General features: G+C 43.8%; 1 protein-coding gene across 1 annotated transcript in view; it reads left to right on the top strand.

Annotated features, from left to right (window-relative positions):
- SDHB (succinate dehydrogenase complex iron sulfur subunit B) overlaps window positions 1-17,343 on the top strand; it is a 34,858-nt gene extending 17,515 nt beyond the window's left edge. Inside the window, exons 3-8 of the mRNA XM_060015261.1 lie at window positions 7,072-7,157; window positions 9,753-9,889; window positions 10,535-10,651; window positions 13,073-13,174; window positions 14,450-14,572; window positions 17,140-17,343. Coding sequence (XP_059871244.1) covers window positions 7,072-7,157; window positions 9,753-9,889; window positions 10,535-10,651; window positions 13,073-13,174; window positions 14,450-14,572; window positions 17,140-17,217 — 643 coding nt within the window. The 3' untranslated portion in view covers window positions 17,218-17,343. The remainder of the gene's footprint in view (window positions 1-7,071; window positions 7,158-9,752; window positions 9,890-10,534; window positions 10,652-13,072; window positions 13,175-14,449; window positions 14,573-17,139) is intronic.
- Window positions 17,344-22,962: the final 5,619 nt, after the last annotated feature.

Genomic DNA, 22,962 nt, shown 5'->3' with positions numbered 1-22,962 from the left:
ATGAAATTAAGATATTTTCAGATAACAAAAAGTAAAAGGAGTCATAGCTTCCTGTACTGCGTGAAAGAGGAAGTTTTTCAGCCTGAAGAAAAATAATACCAGGTGGGCCAGAGACCTATGCCACATGGAAAAGGAAGTTTTTCAGGCTGAAGAAAAATAATGCCAGGTGGAAACTCAACTCTTAGAAAAGTAATAAAAGGCACTATATATGATAAATACAAAACCATTTTTTTGTCTTAACTTTATTAAAATAGATATGACTGTTTAAAACAAAATCATAGGGACTTCCCTGATGGTCCATTGGGTAAGACTCCACGCTCCCAGTCCAGAGGGCCCGAGTTTGATCCCTGGTCGGGGAACTAGGTCCCACATGCATGCTGCAACTAAGAGTTGGCATGCCGCAACTAAGAGTTCGCCTGCCACAAGTAAGAAGTCCACATGCCGCAACTAAAAGACCCAGCGCAGCCTAAATAAATAAATAATAACATGTTTTAAAAACAGAACAAAATTATAACATTGTCTTACATAAAATATAACATACATAGAGGTTGGAATGTTGTTACATGAAATGGTACAATATTAACTCTAAATAGACTGAAAAGTTAAGGACATATAATTCTAGAGTAACCATTTTTTTAATGCAGAGAGATATATAGCTAAAATGGAACTGGAATATATAAATTAAATATATGTATACTAAAATGGAATTCTGAAAACATTTACTTAATCTAAAAATACTACTTAAAAGAAGGCAGGAAACAGAGAACAGGGAGAAAGTGTTGGGACAGATAGTAAAATGATAGACCCAAATCCAACCATATCAATAAGTACATCAAATGAAAAGAGACTAAACACTCCAATTAAATGGCAGAGATTGTCAGAATAAGTAAGTACATCAAATGAAGAGACTAAACACTCCAATTAAATGGTAAGTACATCAAATGAAGAGACTAAACACTCCAATTAAATGGCAAAGATTGTCAGAATAAGTAAAGAAGCAAAGCCCAACCACATGCTATTTACAAAAAAATGCACTTTAAAAATTTTTTTGGCCACACTGTGGGGCATGCAGGATCTTAGTTCGCCGACTAGGGATCGAACCCTCACCCCCAGCAGTGGAAGTGTGGAGTCTTAACCACTGTACTGCCAGGGAAGTCCCCCCAAATGCACTTTAAATATAAAGACACAGATAGGTTGAAAGTGAAAGAGTGGAAAACAATATACATGCAATCTGCATTAAACATAAAAAAGAGTGGCTGTGGTAATATCAGATAAAGTAGACTACAAGGCAAAGAACACTACTGGAAATAAGAGGGAACATTTCATAATGATAAGGGGATCATTTTATCAGGAAGACATAACAATCATAAATGTGATTATGAAATACACATTCTTTTTAAGTGCACATGCTACATTCACTAAGATACTGGGCCATAAAACAAATTTCAATAAATTTCAGAAAGTTGGAATCTTACAGGGTATAATCTCTGACCACAGTAGAATTAAAATTTAAAGCAGTAACAGCAAGATATTTTAGGTATCAAAGCAGAAATCACAAGGGAAATTAGAGAAGATATTGAACTAAATGATAATGAAAATATAGCATTTCAAAATATGCAAGATGCATCTAAAGCAGTGCTTAGGGGGAAAATTATAGCTTCAAATGCATACATTAAAAGAAAAAAGGTTTAGAATCAATGATCTAAGATTCTACCCTAAGAAGGCAGAAAAGTAAGAGCAAGGTAAACCAAAAGCAAGTAGAAAAATGAAATAATAAAAATAAGAGCAAATAGGATGGGGGCTGGGGGTAAGACAGCTGGTAGAAAAAAATAAAACCAAAAGTTGGTTTTTTTGGAAACAAATTTGATCATCTCCTAGCCAGACTGGAGAAAAATAAGAGAAAACAAAATCTCAGTATCAAGATGGAAAGAGAGCCTATGGATATTAAAATGATACCGAGAGTATTATGAATAACTTTATGGCAAATTCAGTAATTGATGAAATGGACAAATTCCTTGAAAAAATACAACTTACCAGATTGACATAAGATGAAATAGAAAATATGAATAGTTCTATGTTACAGAAATTAAATGTGTTATCAAAAACATTTTCACACGGAAAACTCCAGGCCCAGGTGGCTTCACTGGTGAATCATATCACACATTTAAGAAAAACCTAACACAAATATTCTTTCAGAAAATAAACAAGGAATATTCATTTCCTAGTTCATTTTATGAGGCCATCATAACCTGATACCAAAATCTAACAAAGACATTACAGAAGCGAAAATTACAAATTGGTATAGGTCGTGAACATAGACACAAAAATCCTCAAGAAATTTTAGCAATTCAAATCTAGCAATCTATAAAAAGGGATAATGCCTTAATGACCAAGTTTCAGTTTATCTCAGGAATATGAAGTTGGCTTAACACTGGAAAATCAATCATTGTAATTCATCATATAAAGGATAAAGGAGAAAAGCCATAACTCTGCAAATTTGAAAAAGAAGGAGACTTCCTCAACCAGATAAAGTATCTAGGGACTTCCCTGGAGGTCCAGTGGGTAAGACTCCACGCTCCCAATGCAGGGGGCCTGGGTTCAATCCCTGGCCAAGGAACTAGATCCTGCATGCATGCCGCAGCTAAGACCCGGCACAGCCAAGATAGACAGATAGACAGGTAAATAAATAAATAAAAATGAATCTTTTTTTTAAAAAAAAGAGTATGTATGGAAAAAGCTACAGCTAACAACATGCTTAATTGCGAAATATTGAATGCTTTATCCATAAGACCTGGAACAAAACAAAGATGTCCACTCTCCACTTCTATTCAGCATTTTACTGTACATTCTAACTAGTGCATTAAAGGCAAATGAAAGAAAAGACATGAAGATCGAAAAGGAGGGAATTAAATTGTCTGTAGTCACCAATAACTTGATTGTTTACATATAAAATTCCAAGGATCCAAGGAATCTACAAAACTACAAGAACATACTAAGTAAATTTAGCAAGGTTGCAGGATACAAGGTCAATATGCAAAAATAATTTTTTTATACTAGCATCAACCATTCAGAATTTTAAGGTTTTAACCAGGGAAATTAGGCAACAAAAAGGAAGAAAAAGAAATTGGAAAGTAAGAAGGAAACTCTTTCTTTTCACAGATCACATGACCTTGTATATAGAAAATCCTAACACATTCACACCAAAAAATTATTAGAATCAATAAATTAGTTCAGCAAAGTTGTAGGATACAAGATAAGTATATAAAAATCAATTGTATTTCTGTACACCAGCAATGAACAATCCTAAAATAAGAAAATGATTCCATTTACAGTAACATCAAAAAGAATAAAATACTTAGGAACAAACTTGGCAAAAGGAATGCAAGACTGAAAACTATAGAACATTGTTGAAAGAAACTAACAAAGACCTAAATAAATGGAAAGATATTTCATGTTTCTGGGTTGGAAGACTTAATATTTTTAAGGTGGCAGTGCACCCCCAAGTTTATATACAGATTCACTGTAATCACTCTCAAACCCCAGCAGCCTTTTTTTGCAGAAATTGACGAGCTGATCCTAAAATTCATATGGAAATGCAAGGGACAAAGAATAGCCAGAACAAGCGATTTCTATGTACCAAAATGTTATTTGCAGCATTGTGTGTAACAGGGAAGGATTTTAAGTGTTCTTCCATAGGAAAATGCTTCTTCCATAGGAAAATGCTTCTTCCATAGGAAAATGGTTACGTAATTACAGTCCCTTGGCCGAGTTGTTTTGAATGAAAAAAGCAAGATACTATCATATATATATTGCATTTTTTTAAGTCTGAGAAAATTTATACCAAACTCTTAATATTGCCTACCTATTATGAAATTTAGCATGAGACAGGTTAAGGGAAGAGCTTTAGCTTTTTAGCTATTTATATTTGAAATTTTTATAAAATGCAAATACTAACTTTTGTAACTTAAAGAAAACAAATAAATAGAATTGATGTACATAATTTAAAACATGCCAGGACAAGAATAGACAGATCATTAGAATAAAAAAAGTTCTAGGGAATTCCCTGCCAGTCCAGTGGTTAGGACTCCATGATTTCACTGTCGAGGGCCCATGTTCAATCCCTGGTCAGGGGATTTTTCCCCTAAAGATCCTGCAAGCCACGTGGCGTGGCCAAAAAAAAGAAAAAAAAAAAAGAGTTCCAAAATAGACTACATTATATATAAAATTATAGTATAGAATGGGGCGGTTGGAGGGGGAGCATCACAAATCAGAAGCAAAAGAGGGTTTAGTCAGTCAGTGATTTGGGGCAGTTGATTAGCAATTTTTGCAACTTGGGGGAAATAATTTTAAAATGGAAGAAAATTCAAAATATTCATCAAACCTCAGGAAGGAGTGTGGTCTTTTAGACTTAAAAGAGGATAGTATCATAAGGGGAAAAGTGGTCAGTTTTTAACAATGTAAACATTTAAATTTTATGTGTGTTTGAAAATTTTGATTACTGGGGGTTTCCCTGGGGGGCCAGTGGTTAAGACTCTGCGCTGCCAGTGCAGGCAGCGCGGGTTTGATCCCTGGTCGGGGAACTAGGATCCCACATGCTGCGTGGAGCGACCTTTAAAAAAAAATAAAAGTGAAAAAAAAATTTTGATTACCAAAATCAGAAGTCAGATAGCCACTTGCTGGTTGAGGGCGGGAGCAAGATTAGCAACAGATGTATTAGATGTGTGATGCTGTGGTATATATTTGGTCTTGTTCTGTCTTCTAAAACCCTTGTAATCCTAAAGAATAAGAACTATAGGGTCATCTTTTGTTATATTTTGTTTTCGTTCCCAGTTCCTGAAATAGCTTCAGAAAATAATAAAGGTGAAATGGGTATCTTTTGTTATTCATAACAAGCCCCTTTCAACCACACCTGAGTTTATATTAATGCGATGATTTCTTAAAAAGCCCCTAGATAACCACTGGATGGGGGCTGGTTGCTAGGGAATCCAACCATGTGATTAGAGGGCTGGAACTTTCAGCCCCATCCCCTGACCTCCCAGGAGGGGAGAGGGGGTAGAAGTTGAATCAGTTACCAGAGACCAGTGGTATAGTCAATCATCCCTACGTAATTAAGCCTTCATAAAAATCCTTGAAGTACACGGTTCAGAGAGCTTGGGTTGGTAAACTCCAGGAGGTGCTGGGAGAGTGGCCTGCAGGAGAGGGTATGGAAGCTCTCCTCCCCTTCCCACATACCTTGCCCTGTGTGTCTCTTCCATTTGGCTGTTGCAGTGTTGATCCTTTTATAATAAACCAGTAATCTAGTCAGAAAACTTTTTTTTTTTAATTCTGTGAGCCACTCCGATTGATAGTGGCAGAATTGAGTTACACTGTGGGACACCCACTTGGTGTTGCAGAATTGCTTGGCATGGGAAAGACACCCACACATTTGGTGACCAGAAGTGAAGTATTGGGAGTTAGTAGTACAGAAAAACAGAAGAGTTTTTGTTTTAGAAGATGGTAGGCTCAGATCTTTAAAAGAAAAAAAAAAAAAAAAATCCCCAGACTTCAGTAAACAAAGAGGCAAAGAACATGGACAGACTGAGTCTATAGAATTAGTCCACTAGAATGAACGCTCTGTGCGGGCAGGAATTTGCATCTGTTTTGTCCTCTGGTGTATCTCTAGCACTTAGAACAGAACCTGGTACAGAGCAGGCTTTCAGTAAATAATTGGTAAGTGAGGAAAGCTCAGTGAATTTATGACAAATATTCAATCACTGTAGTATTCAGAGATCTCAAATTAAAACACTGACAGTAATAACTTCTCCGTTCTCAGAATAGCAGAGGTTTTTAAAGGTTACAATTCCCAGTGTTAGCAGAGGTACAGTGAAAAAGGTATAGCATATTGTTGGCAGAAATACGTACAGATAATGCAGGTATGTTAACCAACCTTATTATGGTAATCATTTCACTATATATCAAATTACCATGTTATACACTTTAAATTTACACACTGTTATTTGTCAGTAATCTCAAAGCTGAGGGGAAAAAAGAAATAGAGACAAAGAAAGGAAATTGGAGGGGGGGGTCGCATATTTTTTTAAATCCCATTCATAGAAAATTACTGAGAGGAGCGCAGGTAGCAGTGGCAACCAGGAAGTAGATTTGCTGAGCGCTTCTCTGTGCCAGGTGCTATAACAATTGCACATTTTGTTTTGTTTTTTAATTTTATTGAAGTATAGTTGATTTACAGTGTTGTGTTAATTTCTGTACAGCAAAGTGACTCAGTTATACATACATATATTCTGTTAAACATACATGTATTCTTTTTCATATTCTTTTTCGTTATAGTTTATCACAGGATATTGAATATAGTTCACTGTGCTATACAGTAGGACCTTGTTGTTGTATGTTTTTATTTCATCTTCATAATAATCCTGTGATACAAATAATAATTCCATTTTACAGATAAAGAGACTGAGGCTCAGAGAGAATAAGCCATTTCCATAGAGTCACAGTCTCTGCATGATGATAATCATAGTGAGACCAAATGTCTGTGGCAGACACTGCTCTGAGTGTTTCATTTTCCTCTATGTTAATTCACCTGCAGCAGTCCTGTGAGATGTGGGCGTTGCTCTCTGTGCTTTGTAGATAGGAAAGCTGTTAACTAACCATATAAAGCTACTTACTATTTTTGTCCAAAAAAATAAAACTAAAATTTGAAATAAATTATTTTGGAAAACTTTTCAGTGAGCTTTAGAAGAAAAAATAAAAACTGCCAGTATATGGAAGTTGTCTCCTAACCTAAATATTTCTCTTCTTCTTTAGCTTTCCATTTCCTAGAAATGTATTTGCAGTGTGGCACTTAAAATGTGTAAGAATTCTGCTGTACTTAAAATGTTTAAGAATGTGCAAAAATAAAACTAAGGAAAAAATTCTGAATGTGACCTGAGAAGGCCATGGATAAGAAGAGCAGCTAATATATGCAGCTGTCTCAGATCATATTTTGATAAAGTGTAGGGAGATTGAACTTCACATAAGTACAACTGGGTCTTTTATTTTTGTGAGTTTTTTTCTTTTTTTTTTTTTGGTCAGCTGTGGTCCTATGGTGTTGGATGCTTTAATCAAAATTAAGAATGAAATTGATTCTACCTTGACCTTCCGAAGATCGTGCAGAGAAGGTAAGCATTTCCTTCCCTGTTGTTAGGCTTGGACACTTTTGTTCTGTTTCCCAAAAGAAGCCTGGGCTGGCCAGAACTGATACCAGGGGATACCTGGAGGATGGCTGCAGCGCTCTGCCAGGTGACCTTGCCACAAGTCACACTTCCTTTTCTTAGGCAGAAGTGTTGGAAATTTGAACTGTGGTATAAGTTCTGGTTTCTAAGTTTGCTTCCCTTCAGGAGCTTTCACTTGCATGGTTACTGCTTCTGGCAGTCCCTGTGAGCTGCTGCATCCTTCAAGGACCAGCTCAGATATGCTAGCTGGTCACCGCAGAGCTCTTCTTTAGGGGAGTAGTGGGGAATTTCTAGCTGGTGCTCGTGCACACTTAACACTTGTCCAACAAGGGGGACATGCGTCCCCTTCCAGCTCCCAGCATTACACGTGCACAGAGCAGGTGGTCAGTAGGAATGTTCTGGATGTAAACAGCGATTCCTACAGTGTGCTGCTGATTCCAGGCAGTGTGCATACCGACATTCTTTAATAGCTATGTATCGATTTTATGTACTAGAAAAATATAATTACTAATGACAGTGTAACAGTGATAGAAATGATTTTTAAATATAATTTTAAGGTAAAATGAATTGATTTAAAGTAAACTCCTAAGTAATCATTCAGATGGTTCTCAGGTGTGGGAAGAATCACACGGGGGTGCTCTGACAGCTAACTGATCCTGGTGGCTGTGGAACACAGACTGTGCAGACTCCATTCTGTGCACTTCACGTGAGATAGACAGGTGCTGTTACCATTTACACTCAGCGTACATGTGAAGAAACTGAGGCCCAGGGAGGTTAAGGGACTTCTGAAAGGACACAGAGATGGTGAGTCAGGAGCCAGGACTCAGCCAAAGTTGTCAGATTCCAGAATTACACTCTCAGGTGATACACTTACTGGCCGGGCTCGGAAAACCTGGGATAAAACCAAAACAGGGCAGCTGGGGCCAAGACCAAGGGCTGTGATCGAACTTTCTCCCTAAAATAACCTTCCATAAAAGAAAAAGTCGTTATAGCTATTGGCCCATCGCTCTTTATCTGTGTTCTGCTGTACATCTCAAGCATTTAAAGTCCTACTTCTAAGACATCTGTTTTGATTCAGCTAATCTTACAGGATTGGATTCAGTGTAGCAGATGCTAAGGGTATGATAGTTTGGCTGAATCCTGCTGTTTAGGGAACATTCTGCTGTAATTAAGTACCAGCCTTCCCACATAAGTCCTGACAACACAGGAAATAGACGCTTTTCAGTAAGCTTCCCCATAAAACTCTTTCAGAGCCAAGAACACAAGGTGTGGCCCATGTGGGCAAAAAAAAAAATGAGGCAGAATGATATTAATTGTGGCTACTTCTGTTTCCCTTGTAGTTTGTGAAGAGAATTTCCAGGGGAGCCTTTTTAAGAGAAGTCTCCTTGGATTTTTATTATTATTGTATTTATACCATTTCTTATCAAAGCACACTGCTCTGCTGGATGCCAGGCTCACAGAAATGTGCTGATAATATTCGACCTCTTGGGGAACTGTAGGAGTATTTGCTTAAGTGGATACTTGTGTCCCATTATACTTTTATTAAGATTAACGGGAGGGGGAGAGAAAGTTGATAACCCAGTCCAAGTTTCACAAGTAACCACATTTCTCCGGCCTAACTACTTTCAAAAAACAGCTTCAGTCCAAAAAAAGAAAAAAGAAAAAACAGCTTCAGAAGAAGTGGTAGCAGGGGCTTAGAGCGCGTAGTCATTTGTAACTCTGAAATACCTAGGAAATTCCGTACACAGGAAGTGAGTCCAGGCTAAGAAAATTCTCGTTTCAGGGTCCTTGGTCAGCACCTTATTTTGCTTACTTTGGTTTGGTTACACATTAGCTCATCCTCCTTGAAAAGTCAGTGCTAAGGCAGCTTTTGTGGGTTTCATGTCCCCAGTGTAGGCTTTGTGGAGACAATAGAATGAGATCTGTCTCTCGACAGTCTGTATCCAGGCTTCAACTTTAAGATGACCAAGACAGTGTTGATTTATTTTGGGGTGTTATATCTGTTAAGAGTTTGAGTCCAGGGAATTCCCTGGCGGTCCAGTGGTTAGGACTCTGTGCTTTCACTGCCGTGGGTCTGGATTCAATCCCTGGTCAGGGAACTCAGATCCCACTAGCCTTGTGGTGCGGCCAAAAAAAAAAAAGCTTAAGAAAAATAGAGTTTGAGTTCAAATAACAGTGACTTAAAAAAAAACAACAACTGGTTTTTCTCTCAAAATACATGAAGCAAGGAACTAGGACTGGTGTGGGCCCTCCGTGATGCCAGCAGCACCCCAGGCTCGTCTGTGTTCCAGTGCCATCCTGAGCAGATAGCTTCCAACCTCAGGGTTGCCTCCTGGTCTCACAACATGGTTTTTGGAACTACAGCCGTTAGATCTACATTCTAAGAAGAATGGGAAGGAGAAAAGGCAGCGGGCACCTCTGCACAGGTGTATTCCATGTCAGTGCTACTCCTGCTGGTAGAGTAAGGACAGTCGGGAAGGGAGAATTGCAGCTGGACTGCCTCCAGCTGGGTAGGGGAGTGTTAACTGTGCTGTGTCTCAGGCATCTGCGGCTCCTGTGCCATGAACATCAATGGAGGCAACACTCTCGCTTGTACCCGAAGGATTGACATCAACCTCAACAAAGTTTCCAAAATCTACCCTCTTCCACATATGTATGTGATAAAGGATCTTGTTCCTGTGAGTTCCTGCCCGTGTGTGTGTGTGTCTCCCCACCACCCCAGCACCTCCCGCCCGCTTCTTTTTTTTTAAGGGGGGCAGGAGGTATGTGTGTTGTGCTGTAGTTCTTCAGGGCAGGGTTTTTTCCTGTCTTGAGTTTAGTTAAGGAATTTGAATGGCAGAAGATAAATGGCCTAGAAGGTCATCCAGCAGCTCATTTGGTGAGGATTGTTTGGGAATAATAGGGCACAGAATTTTAGACCTGGAACAGTTTCAGAAATGAAGAATTTGGCCATAACAACAAAGAGTTCATGTGGCAAATACCAGTTGGGAATGCAGCCATTCTTATGTGTTTTCATGTCTACCTCCCTATATTTGACCACCTTCCCTTTCCCTGACTGGGTGTTCTCAAGGGCATCTGAGGAGAAAGGACTGTGGGATTGGAAAGTTTCCCAAGTGGGTGAAGGAGAAATTCCCTAACCACGCTTACATGTGACCACTTCTCCTTTCGTGACCTTTGCATGTATCAATGCCAAAGGAGGAGAGTCTGACTACTGCCTGTCACAGGGCAGGAAAGTGGGCGGTATCCCAAAAATGGGATAAGTAGGAAAGCTAAGGAGTGGTGGTGGAATCTGACCCATTTCTTCTTCTTCCTCTTAACCTCAGGATTTGAGCAACTTCTATGCCCAGTACAAGTCCATTGAGCCTTATTTAAAGAAGAAGGATGAATCCCAGGAAGGCAAGAAGCAATATCTGCAGTCCATAGAAGATCGTGAGAAACTGGTCATTATCCCTGTTCATTGTCTTGACTTGAGGAATTTTGTTGCAAAGATGTTTGTCAGGAAGTGGGGCTTAGGGGCAGAGGGGATGGGGGGCACAGCATGGGATCATGCAGAACATTCAGCGTCTTCTGGAAAGGAACTTGAGAACCATCTGTCCAAGGGTTGGACACCCATCCTATCGGGGCCAGGTGGGTAGTGAGAACCTATGAAGGGCGCAGAGAGGACCAAGGCCCTGGAGTGCTCTGCCTAGAGGGGCTCACTGCTACCGTGTTGCCAGACATTTGTCTTTTTCAAAAGAAACCAGGATGTCGATCGCCAGGTCTTGAAAAGTTGACAGCTAAATCAGAGTTACTCTTTAACCCTGTGGGCAACTAAAACACATGCCGGCTGTTTGCGGTCCTGCTGCCACCACCCTGTTTGCAGATGGGAGTGAGAGAAGCCGATACCAAAATTGGAATTAGAACTTGGTGCTTTCCTGACACCACACGTCTAGTGACGCGGTGTGGGCTTGTGGCAGGCCCACTCACTCTTGGAGTTGCTACCCCTGGGTACAGGCTATGAAGTCTCTGCAAGTGAAGGGGTTATTAGCGAGCTTGTAGTCTCTTTCTCGTGTACACTTCTACCTCCTCTAAGAAGGAGGCACGCACACTCACTGCCTGCACACTTGGTGTCCTTTGGAGAGGAAGAAGTGGGAAGGGGACCAGATGGAGATAGGTCCCAACATCATGCCTACACGAGGGAAGGACTCGTGCTGTCTCAGGGTCACCACTTCATTCGTTTACATGACAGTCCGTTAGCAGACTAAGCGCACCTCAAGGGCAGGGGCTGTGTCTTATACCCCTTTCTGGATCCCAGGATCCTGGCATGTGCTGTCTTATCAACAAATATGAGTTGTGTGAATGAATAAATGAATTCTGCCTTTTAGGTCTGGGGGAACATGTAGCCCCTCTCCTCTTCCCCATAAAATATTAAGAAAGGAAGGTCCTGGTAAGAATGCCCAGCTCTGTTGTCATCAAGATGTTGAGGGTCAGCGTGGTGATGTTGGAATTCAGAGCAAGCAGCTGCCTTCTCTTCCAAGAGTTTCTTGTTCTCAGGACATAGCTCTGCCCAGTTTCTAACTCCAGGGAGTCTGACGCATCCCAGGGTCCAGGTTGGAACTGGCCACCCTGGCCCAGCTTGTCATTTCACAGTCCTCAGGTAGGAAAGCTTGTAGCTTATAAACATCTCCTTGATGTACTATTTTTAGGGATTGGAGGGTTCCCCTGAGCATGTTTTCTAGGTAGTCAAAATTCACTCATTTAAATACCAAACATTTGCTTATTTAGCATTTTTCACTTCTTCAAATTAATATTGCTGAACCTAACTTTTTTTCATGATTTTAAAAGCCATAATGCTCATTATAGGTAATTGGAAAAGAAAACTAATTTTCAAATAATCTATAATTCCACCACCCAAAGGTAATCTCTATCGACAACTACCCTTTTATAAGTAAAGAATATGACTATCGTGAAGGCTCTTAATCCTGTGACCTTATGCTTTCTAGACAGTGGAGCCAGTTTACACTCTCACCAGCTGCCTGAACAGAACATAAATTTTGTTGAAGACTCTTGGTTACAATCATGACCATCAACTCTGTGTCATCTGTTTTCAGCTGTCACTTCACATGTCAGCGTGCCCTCCTGTTTTGCCACTTTTAATCAGTTTCTGTTGTTCTCCAAATCAGAAAGTCCAGTTAGAACTGGTTGGGCGTGTTGAGTCAGTGTGGCAGTGTTAGAGGACGGATTTCAGAGTCAGGCCGCCTGGGGGCCCATCCCAGCTCTGCTGTTTGCAGCTGTGTGACCCTCGGCAAGTGACCTAACTTCTCTGAGCCTCAGTTCCTTACCTGTAAAATGGGAATCTCATAGCACTCACCCCAGGATTATTGTGACAATCAAATGAGGTAGTCAGTAAGGCACATGGTGCTCAGTGCTGGTTGGCTGTTTAGGATAATGTTGATGTTCCTATCGAAAACTTGAGGTGTCTGCTGAGCCAGGGCAGAGGCTGGTGTAGACTCCAGATGCCTCAGCACTCAGGGCCTTTTTAATTTCTGCTAGACTGCATTCGAGGTGGTAAGTTGTTTTCACGTTTTTGTTTTTGTTTTGTTTTTAAGATAAGTGAGGGGTTATTTATTAAAGGATGAATACACTGTACTTGGACTTAAGAACTCTGGGCTCTAATCCAGCAGATGTCTAAATTTCAATTCCAAGATCTTTTTTATGAATCTGATAAATCTCTGCAAACCACTCCTAGGATTTTGCCAAGAAAACTCGCGTGCGAGTGGGCACTTTGTCCGTGCTCTGACCCCAGACCTCGCATTTAATCAGCTCAGAACACGACCACCTCTTCCGTGGTGGGCTCCTGACTGCCCTTTCTCCCCGCACAGGACGGGCTCTATGAGTGCATTCTCTGCGCCTGCTGCAGCACCAGCTGCCCGAGCTACTGGTGGAATGGAGACAAGTACTTGGGACCCGCGGTTCTTATGCAGGTAAGGCGCTCCTTCATTTCTGTAAGAGAAATGGAAACCGATGTTCTGAGGGGCGATGGCTTCCTTCTTTGGCATCCATTACAAACGGTAATTGGTTGCATCACCTTCACTTGGCTTTCAGTAAATCTGGGGCTTCATCTGCAAAATGCCTTCACTTAGTGTGGTGAGGGTCACGCCAAGGGGCGGTGGCTGCGGGTTGGCACACCAGGCCTTGCAGATGTTTCAGATGTTTCCTGTGCTGCTGGCTCTTCCCTGCCCACCTGCCCGCTTTCCCCGGACTGCATCTGTCAGAAGGCTCCCCATCTACCTCTCACGGGATTTTTAACGTGGAAGCAGGGGAGAGAGAAATTTCGTTGAGGAGCAGTTACCCAGCTGCAAGGTTGGAAATTGTTTCCAGGCTAGTGAAAGCCTGCAGTCTGGGCTTAGGGGTTGCTTGGAAAGAAAGTAGTGTTGTTTTTCGTCGTCTTTCACTATATGTGTAGTTCACTGCAGACAGAGTCACTGTCTTTGTTCCCAGAAAGCTCATACTTTTTAGATTTGTGGCCAGTGCTCTTCACAGACTCTGAAGCAACTCAAAGAAACTTCTTGTTTCTAATTTTCCCACAAAAAGAGAAGTTCTGTGGTTGTGTGACCAGTTAGCAGTACCGATTGATTCCTGGCCAAATTAAAGATTGAGTAATGAGGTACATTTGTAGCTGGCGCTTGGACCAGTGATCTGAGTTGTTGGGAAATGTAAAAGTGGTGTCCGTAACACTGCTGGAGCCGGCCCGGTGACCAGGAGCTTAATCAGTTTTCAGCTGGCTGATCTCAGGCTTCTGGGATGGGTATGCTAATCAAAAGAAGCAATAAGTAGAACAGATGTTCTCTCTGTGCAGGTCTGTTACCAGTTCACCCAAAGGGAGTGGGTAGGTGCTCTGAAGGCAATTAAAGAGAGTCGAGGACACCATCCCTGCCTTCGCTCATTCATGTTCTAGGGAGGAAGCTAATGAGCAACACGAAATCAGTAGAAGGTGATGCTTGATGGTATATTATTAAGCACCAGCGACCAGGGGCATGTGGTTCAAAGGTTGGTGGGGCTCATTAGTCAAGGTGATCAAGAGATGTTACAAAGGGTTGGGAGCCTTTCCTTGCAAGATGGCAAGAAGTAAAGTGTGGAGATGGCTTCCAAGCTGAGAATTCCTGTTCCTCTGCGCGCCTGGAGCTTTGAGTTGAACCAGAGGGCTGCTCTGGCCAGTTAAGGTGACAGCTCAGCCCACCAGTCCCCGGTTCCCCCAGGCCTATCGCTGGATGATCGACTCCAGAGACGACTTCACAGAGGAGCGCCTGGCCAAGCTGCAGGACCCGTTCTCTCTGTACCGCTGCCACACCATCATGAACTGCACGAATTCCTGTCCCAAGGTACGCGGCTGCGGCCCCCCGTGCGGCCCAGCACTGACGTGTGCTCGGCGGGGAGCAGAGAGCACTCTCCCCTCCGTGTGAGCCTGGGGGTGTTGGCGCTTAGTTGCGGGGCACAGGCTCACTCAGGCCCCCTTGAGAAGGGTTTTCAAGTCGGGTTCACACGGGCCTGGTGGGAGTCAAGGATGCCACGAGGACCCGTGAACAGGAACCTGGGTTTGCCCTGACTTTGTGGGAACCACGGGAGGAAAGCCGTCTGAGCACAGGCAGCTGTGAGGGCTACATTCCCTCTCCGGGCCCCAAGGTCTCTGTGTGGCAACATGGCTGCCGGTCCGCGCGGCTCCCTGGCAGCCAGCCTGTGCTTTCTCCTCTGCGTGTCTTTCCTCAGTCTCGGGGCTCCTGCTTGCTTAGCTTTCACTCCCTCTTCCTGTTCATACTTCCTGCTTCCTGTTCATATTCACCCTGCCTACGGCTTCAGCATCTGCCTGGCTTCTCTCAGCATTTCTCAGCGCACATTCCTCGGAGGGAGTCTCCTTGGCCCAGCTTAGCTTTCCACGGTGCAGCCCACGCACGGTCAGAGCTGGCCGGCCAGCTACCGTCAGGTGCCAGCCCTGGGCCGGTCAGTGGGCGGGGAACAGCCAGGGCTGCCCTTGGAGCAGAGACTGTGGGCAGAGCAATTTCATTTTAAAGGTGCAGTGAGTAAGCAGGCAGCGAGATGGAAAACTCTAGCACGACCAGTTAGCAGCTTAAAAAAGAAAGAAAGAAAGAAAGAAAGAAAAGGCAGCGCATCTTAACAAACATGAAATCCAGACTGGGTAATTCCACAGTGTTTCAAGGGCCTCCCTTCCCCTGCCAGATGCTTCTCATGTGCCATCGGCATTGGGGTGGGCCTGGGGCCTGGTGGGGTCCCGAGCAGTGCGGGAGAGCTCAGGCTCCGCATCCTGCTGCCTGCGTTTCTACCCAGGCTCTGCTCAGCGAGCCTTGTGGCTTCTGAGGCAAGTCATGCCACTGAAGCGCTTAGGACAGTGCCTGGCACATAGTAAGCACTTAATGGGACCTTCTGTTCGTTTGAGCCGGTCAGTCAGAAGACAGCCTCTCCAAGGCTGGGGCCTGGCTTGTGTATTTCTTCAAAATCTCCGCGGAGGATCCTGCGGTGCGCTCCTAGGCGTGAATGTTTGCATCGCAGAGGGCAGCAGACAGACCAGACAACCAAGGACAGACTTCTCTGTGTCCTGCCCTCCCCTTCAGTAAAGCAGGGGTGGACACTGGGGCTGTGAGGCTAGACATAGGCCCAGATTGTTTGAACTAGAAGGGACCTCAAAAATCGTCAAGTGCAGCCCCTTTACAGGTTCGGAAGCTGAGCCCATGAGCGGGAGTTGGGGGTGGGGGCATCTTGCCAAGGTCACTCTCAGGTTGGGGGCAGGGCAGGCCTAGAAGCAGGCCACCCGCCTCCCAGTGCCTTCTTCCTACGCCGGGACTGGGTACAGTCTGTTTACTGACTCTAAATTCCTTTTGATGGGGCAGGCTCAGCGTTCAAAAGGAAGTGCTGTGGAGGGCCTTCCTCCTTCCCCAGCCCCCTCCCTGGTGGTGGTATCAGCTTCCTGTGTGTCCTTCCAGGGATAGTTTGTGCTACACACAAATGTTCCACGTGTCCTTTGTCACAGTGTCTACCTTTTCTCACTTAACACATTTCGGGGATCCTTCCATATCCGTCTTTTAAAGAGTGTCTTCTCTTTCCCTTTCTGTCTCTCCGAAGATCTTTTTTCTTTTTCTTTCTTTGCACACTTTAATTTCAGAGTTAAAGTTGTCCTTCTAAAATGAGGGGACCCAGGACTTCCCTGGAGGTCCAGTGGTTAAGACTCCACGCTTCCACTGCAGGGGGGCACGGGAACTAAGATTCTGCATGCCGCTCAGCGCAGAGCCACATAAAATAAACAATTTAATTTAATTGAACAAGGGGACGCTTCACTAGCCTCAGATGAGTGCTTGTCTGATCTTACCAAATATTTGGTGATCTCACTTCCTGCTCCCAGGAGACTGGCCCCGCTGGGTTTAATTGCCATACCTCGTGCAGGACAGATGTTACAGCTGTGAGGCCAACTGCAGCTAATCCAGTGTTGCGGGCCACTTAACCAGTGGTGCTTAGGAAGGTTAACAGAGGCTCCTTTCTCCCACATACCTTGAGGGCTTGCGGATGCAGATTTCTGGTGATGATGATTGAATGATAATGGTAATGATGTGAAACCTTTAGAGATAACTGGCTAATTTTGACACTGTAGTCATAGAAGAGATGACTCTTCCTTGGGCTCGTTGACCTGCCACACTGAGCCTCACCAGCAGGAATTCAGTGAGACAGGGCTCCTGCCAGAGAGAGCTGGCCGTTTTCAAACGTCTAAGAGTGGAAACAGAAGAGAGCTCTTAGTCCAAACCCCTGGGTATTAAAGGACTTGGTTTGTAATCACCGTGCTTTGACCAGCTAGGTCAGGAGGTCCTGGGTCGCCCAAGGTCATGGGGTTCTTCCGTTCAGTTTCACTTACCACTTGGTATTGCTTCTCTTCTCTTTTTTCAAGGGGCTGAATCCAGGGAAAGCTATTGCTGAAATCAAGAAAATGATGGCAACCTATAAGGAAAAGAAAGCTTCAGCTTAAGTGTTCCCGTGCTAAACATGACTGTAACCAGCTCAGCTGAACGTAATTTGTATCTAATCTGAGTTCCTTCAAAGGTCTCGATTTCCCACAAATACAGCATATATAATAAAAATTTTAATAAATAAATGTTATTCTACTTTATTAACAAAAAAGCAAGCCTGTTCCTTGTACTTGCTGCAGTGGGATGTGAAGGTGCCAGAAGGAGGAGTCCTTGTCCTTGAAGAGGGGGCCAGGCCTCCAGAACTGAGCCACCATTGGGGGTGGCTACAATGGGGACAAGCATAGAATTGGTGTCACGCAGGACCTGGGGCTTGTTCCCAGCTTTGCCATTCACCAGCTGATGACACTGGGCAAGTCCCTTCTCTTTGCTACTCCATTTGCCCATCTGTAAAATGGGATTCCTAGCTGTGCCACCCTCAGCCACCTGGTGTGAGGATGCCTGCATTTACTCTGGGTGCTCAGTAAACAGTGGCTCGTCATTATACGGCACCCCAGTTTCTACAGCTTTCAGTATTAGAATTCTTCAAACCAAATCTTGGTAAGTTCTTTTCTGTCTCATTGAGGCCAGGTTACAGATACTTCCAGCACAGCTATAAACTCCAGTTAGTTCCACAAATGACCTCCAGAGACCTCGCACGGGAAGCATGAATTCCCACCACTGCTGCCTTGGCTCTGACGCTTACTACAAAAGCGGTAACACTGAAAAAGCAAACAGTGTAAAAGTTTGTCAAGTTAAAAATGGAAACTCCTCAAGTTTCACATCCCCTGTTGACAGTTCACACATTTCCTCCAGACCTTTATGTCATTACAATGTGCAGCATATGTAAAGTTTTTTTCCCTTCAGAAATAAGGTACAAAATATTGATATTAGCAACTTTCTATTTTGTCTTTTTTTTTCATTGTGGTTAAATACATACAGAATTTACCACCTCAGCCATTTTTCAATGGAGAATTCAGTGGTATTAAGTACATTCACGTTATCGTACAACCCTCACTCCAGTCTATCTCCAGAGCTGTTATCATCTTGCAAAACTCAAACTCTGCCCATTAAACACTAACTCCCCATTTCTCCTCCTCTAGCCTCTAGCCACCATACTTCCACTTTGTATTTCTGTGACTTTGACTACTCTATCTCATATAAGTGGAATTATATAGTATTTGTCTTTTTTGTAACACATTTCACTAGGCATAAAGTGCTCAAGGTTCATCCCTGTTGCAGCACGTGTCAGAATTCCCTTCCTTTTTAAGGCTGAATAATATTCCATTGTACGTATGTGTCATATTTTGTTTCTCCATTGATCCATGAATGGACATTTCGGTTGCTTCCATGTTTTAGCTGTTGTGAATAACAGCAGCTTTCTACGTTTACCCCACGATATACAAGGGCCTCTGGTGCTAAAGATCTACCTGTGTGTGTGTGAAATTTATTTTCAACCTTAGCTTTTTTAACCACTGGTTTCTTGCTCTGTGGCGTAGATGCATCATTACTTATTTACCCATTTCCCCTGCTAACGCACATTCGGGTGGACCCTATTTTCACTCTTAGGAATACTCCAAGGCTGTTTTTAAGTTGTAGCATTGAGATCATCCTGGAAACAAAGGCTTCTTTTATCAGGAGGCTAAGAAAAACGTCTGACTCACCAAGAATGAATCTTAATGAGCATTTCTGGCTTTAAAAGGGGATGGTTCGGGCTTCCCTGGTGGAGCAGTGGTTGGGAGTCCGCCTGCCGATGCAGGGGACACGGGTTCGTGCCCCTGTCCGGGAAGATCCCACATGCCATGGAGCAGCTGGGCCGGTGAGCCATGGCTGCTGAGCCTGCGCGTCCGGAGCCTGTGCTCTGCAACGGGAGAGGCCACAGCAGTGAGAGGCCCACATACCGCAAAAAAAAGAAAAAAGGGGGGATGGTTCAAAAGCACTAGTGTCTGGCATTGTGAGAGGTGAGGTGCTGAAGGTAAAGATGAACAAGATTTGTCCCCTCCCACCTAGGAGCCAAGTTCACCAAGAAAAAAGGAACAAACATTATTAGAAATTTAGAGAACACAGTCTTTGCCCTTATGTTAGCATCTAAAAATTCTTGGCCACCTCAGTAAGACCACACAGTACACAGTCCTCAGATGTTAAAGCTCCAGCTTCGGAAGTGAGAACTGGAAAACCCTCAGGGAGCCCTCCATGCCCGGGCTGGGAGGGCAGTAGGGCGAAATCTGCCTTCCAGGTCTGTTCACACCTAATTGGTTTCAGACAGCCCCACGGAAGGTCGGTCGCATTCCTTGGATTCATGGGTAATTTGACTTTGCTTCTAATCACTAGACCTGTATGGAGAAAGATGGTTTTTTTCTCATGACTAATTTAATGGCTTGTAAAGATGAGTTCTGCACCAGCCAGCTTCTGAGGAGAGGCTGGGGTGTTGCCACTTCAAATCAGCTTCATCAGACGTCAAGTTTGCAACTGTAGGTCACTCACCCCATTTAAACTCAAGCTAAATTAGAATATGTTATCAACTGATAGTTTAACTTACTGCTTATTTAATCTTTTATTGGATTGCAGGCAAATGTTCTATTTCAAGTCACAAAGACTTTACTAATAAAACTGCAGGCTTGAGCAGAGAAAGACAGTGTTTTGTCCTTTATGCTACTTCTGTTCTCTGATAGTGTCCAGACAATGTGCTTTCATTCACAAAAATCATCCTGTGGAATGCTTCAAGTTTCTCTAGGGCTGAAGCCAGCCATCCCTTCTTACCCGGTCTTTGTGCAAGTTGTTGAACCTCTGAGCCTCTATTTTCGTATCTGTAAAATGGGAATTAAGAGCATTTACCTCTCAGAATTGTGGGTAAAGTCTACATAAGAATAAATGTGAGTTCTCGCCAAAAAGAAAAAAAAAAGTAAATATGTGAGGTGTGGATGTGTTAATTGATGAGGAAAAATCCCTTCACAATGTATATAGATATATCAGATCATCACATCAGACACTTTTTTTTTTTTTTTTGGCTGCGTTGGGTCTTCATTGCTGTGTGCGGGCTTTCTTTAGTTGCGGCGAGTGGGGGCTTCTCATTGCGGTGGCTTCTCTTGTTGTGGAGCACAGGCTCTAGGCATGCAGACTTCAGTAGTTGTGGCTCACCGGCTCTAGAGCACAGGCTCAGTAGTTGTGGCACATGGGCTTAGTTGCTCTGCGGCATATGGGATCTTCTGGACCAGGGCTCGAACCTGTGTCCCCTGCATTGGCAGGCGGATTCTTAACCACTTCGCCACCAGGGAAGTCCACATCATACCCTTTAAATATCTTACGATGTTGTCAATTATACTTAAGCTGAAAAAAAAGAACTTTAAAAATAAATTCTTAACATGTATGAGTTTAAAAAATAATAAATGTGAAAAGCATCTAGCTTGCAGTTGAGCAAATGCTCCATAAACTCAAGTTAACTGATTTGTCTCAAATACCTACTGTGTGGAAGTCTGAATCCTACTACAAAGGTGATTAATTCCCTGGGAATTCGCTGGCGGTCCAGTGGTTAAGACTGCGCGCTTTCACTGCTGAGGGCCCAGGTTCAATCCCTGGTCAGGGAACTAAGATCCCACAGGCCACGCAGCACAGCCAGGCAAAAAAAAAAAGGTGATTAATTCACAGCTCTCTGGACTTGAAAACTGGTGTATTTCCGACACAGCTGGCTAGAGTTAGAGACCTCCTGTTCAGAGGATGGATTATCTGTGCGAGACTAAAAATGCTCATTTCTCGTCTCCCACATCACACTGACTGCTGGGTGCCAGAGGGTGTGCCGCTGACTCCCAACACTCAAGTTCTCTTCCAGCCTCCTCCTTGCCCGGGAAACTATATACAAGACAGACTGCTGAAACTGCACCTTATGTGTCTAGACAGCCATAATCTTGTCATGGGGTTTGTCACTAGGTGAGAAAATCCCTTCTGTTGCAAAAATCTAGTGAAACTAGAGAAACTGAGAAGTTTGGCAATGCTCTAGAATAAACCAGTACAAATTAGTGAATTCTCCAGCTTTTTGCCCCTCGGACTGTTACCCCAAAACTGGGTTTACCTCTTGGTAGGTGTCGAGCCAAAAGACACAACCAAGGCAAAGGTCAGGAGAAGGAAGGATTTATTCTTTGCAGCGAGTAAGGAGAACCCCGGGATATCTCCCAAAGCAGTGTCTCCCCAACAGCAAAACTGGAGAAGTTTTAAGCTAAGGGTACATACCTATTCGTGAAGGGGCTTGGGCGCTCGACAGAGTCCAAGCTTTAGTTGATTGAAGTCACGAGGGTCAGAAAAGGTCATCATCATCCCTCAGGTTCCAGTTGAGCATTTCAGGCTAATCTTCACCACTGAAACAGAACTGGGAGTCTTTACAACTGATATCTTTGCTATTGTTACTTCTCTTGCCTGATAACAGTTGTCTATTCTTTTGTTCCCTTAAGATCATTAATTACTGAGACCTGTTCTAGGTCAAGGATTGTGGCCAGGCTTAGATCACAAAAGACGGCTTCTCTTATGTCAAGAAAGCCGTGCCTGGTTTTCTTTCTCTGGGTCCTCCCTACCCTACCTGGTTGCAGGACCAGGCATATTATGTCCTTCCTGTGGGCCCCCAAGGGAGCAACAGCCCCCGAAGGGAGTCTTCTCCATGGGTCCTAGCCCACAGATGACTGCAGCCCAGCCCACAGACCGCCCAGATGACCACAGCGAGGGCCACTTCCCCAAAGGTAACCCTGGGCAGAGGCGAGGCCTTCCACATCCTCTGTGGTTTGGAAGGAAGCTTCATCTGGTCTCCCGCCTCATGAAGACCATGGACCAAGCGGCAGGTGCAGCTCCTTCCCAGATGGCTCAGAGGATGGAGTCTCTTAAATGCCAAGTAGCAATATGAAGAATGAGGGGCCAATCTTGCGATGCAGTCCCCAAGCCCCCTGCTTTTATGAAGCTTGTAGCCCAGCACCAGGATCTCAAGAAAGCAACTGGCTTCTGCCAAGTTCCTGCCCCCGCATTTCATCTTTCCAGCAGCTTTCATTTCACAGATGAGCAGAGAGGCTCAGAGAGGGAAAGTGACTTTTTAAAGCTCACACAGCTAGACAGCAACTGATGCACATCCAAACCCAAGTCTCTCTGGTGCCAGAGCCCAGCCACTTGCCACTGTACCACACTGCCTCTTGGCAAGGGCATCGAGCAAGTCATTTATACAAACCTAGCCATCCTGCCTGCCATGGAAATCAGGGTTCCCCTGGTTAAGTGGTCTGCCAGACATCCAGCTAAGCCCTGGAGGAGGAAACAGGGGCTCTGAGAAGTTCAGTAGGCTGCCCTCACTGAGGCATCAGCAGAAGAAACAGGTCTTCTCACCTGAACTGAGTGAAGCCAGCCCCATCCCCCAGGTGGTCAACCTGCTCCACCAGCAGCCTGCCCCAGCTGAGCGAACAGCTCCACCACCCCCTACCTGCTCAGACCAAAACCCAGGGAGGAGAGGCATCTTTGATTCCATTCCTATACCTCCACCTCCCATGCATCAGCAAGTCCTGCCGATATGTACCCCTTTATCAAGTGTATGTATTGAGTTCTCGGTATGGACCAGATACTGTCAAGGCCTTCCCTGCTTCCCCTCTGGAGTCTCTCCCCCACCATTACTCTCCATCGCAGCTCTGTCTCTTTCCAGCCCTTTGTGTCTATGTGTTCATGTGTCTGAGGGCTGTCCTGTCGGATTCCCTGAGTGTCCTCCTCTCTATGTGTCAGTCTGTCCCAGGGCTGTCACGTCTGTCTCT

This window comes from Delphinus delphis, chromosome 1 (assembly GCF_949987515.2).
Source record: "Delphinus delphis chromosome 1, mDelDel1.2, whole genome shotgun sequence".
Classification (NCBI taxonomy): Eukaryota; Metazoa; Chordata; class Mammalia; order Artiodactyla; family Delphinidae; genus Delphinus; species Delphinus delphis.
This window is presented reverse-complemented; position numbering and strand designations above follow the sequence as displayed.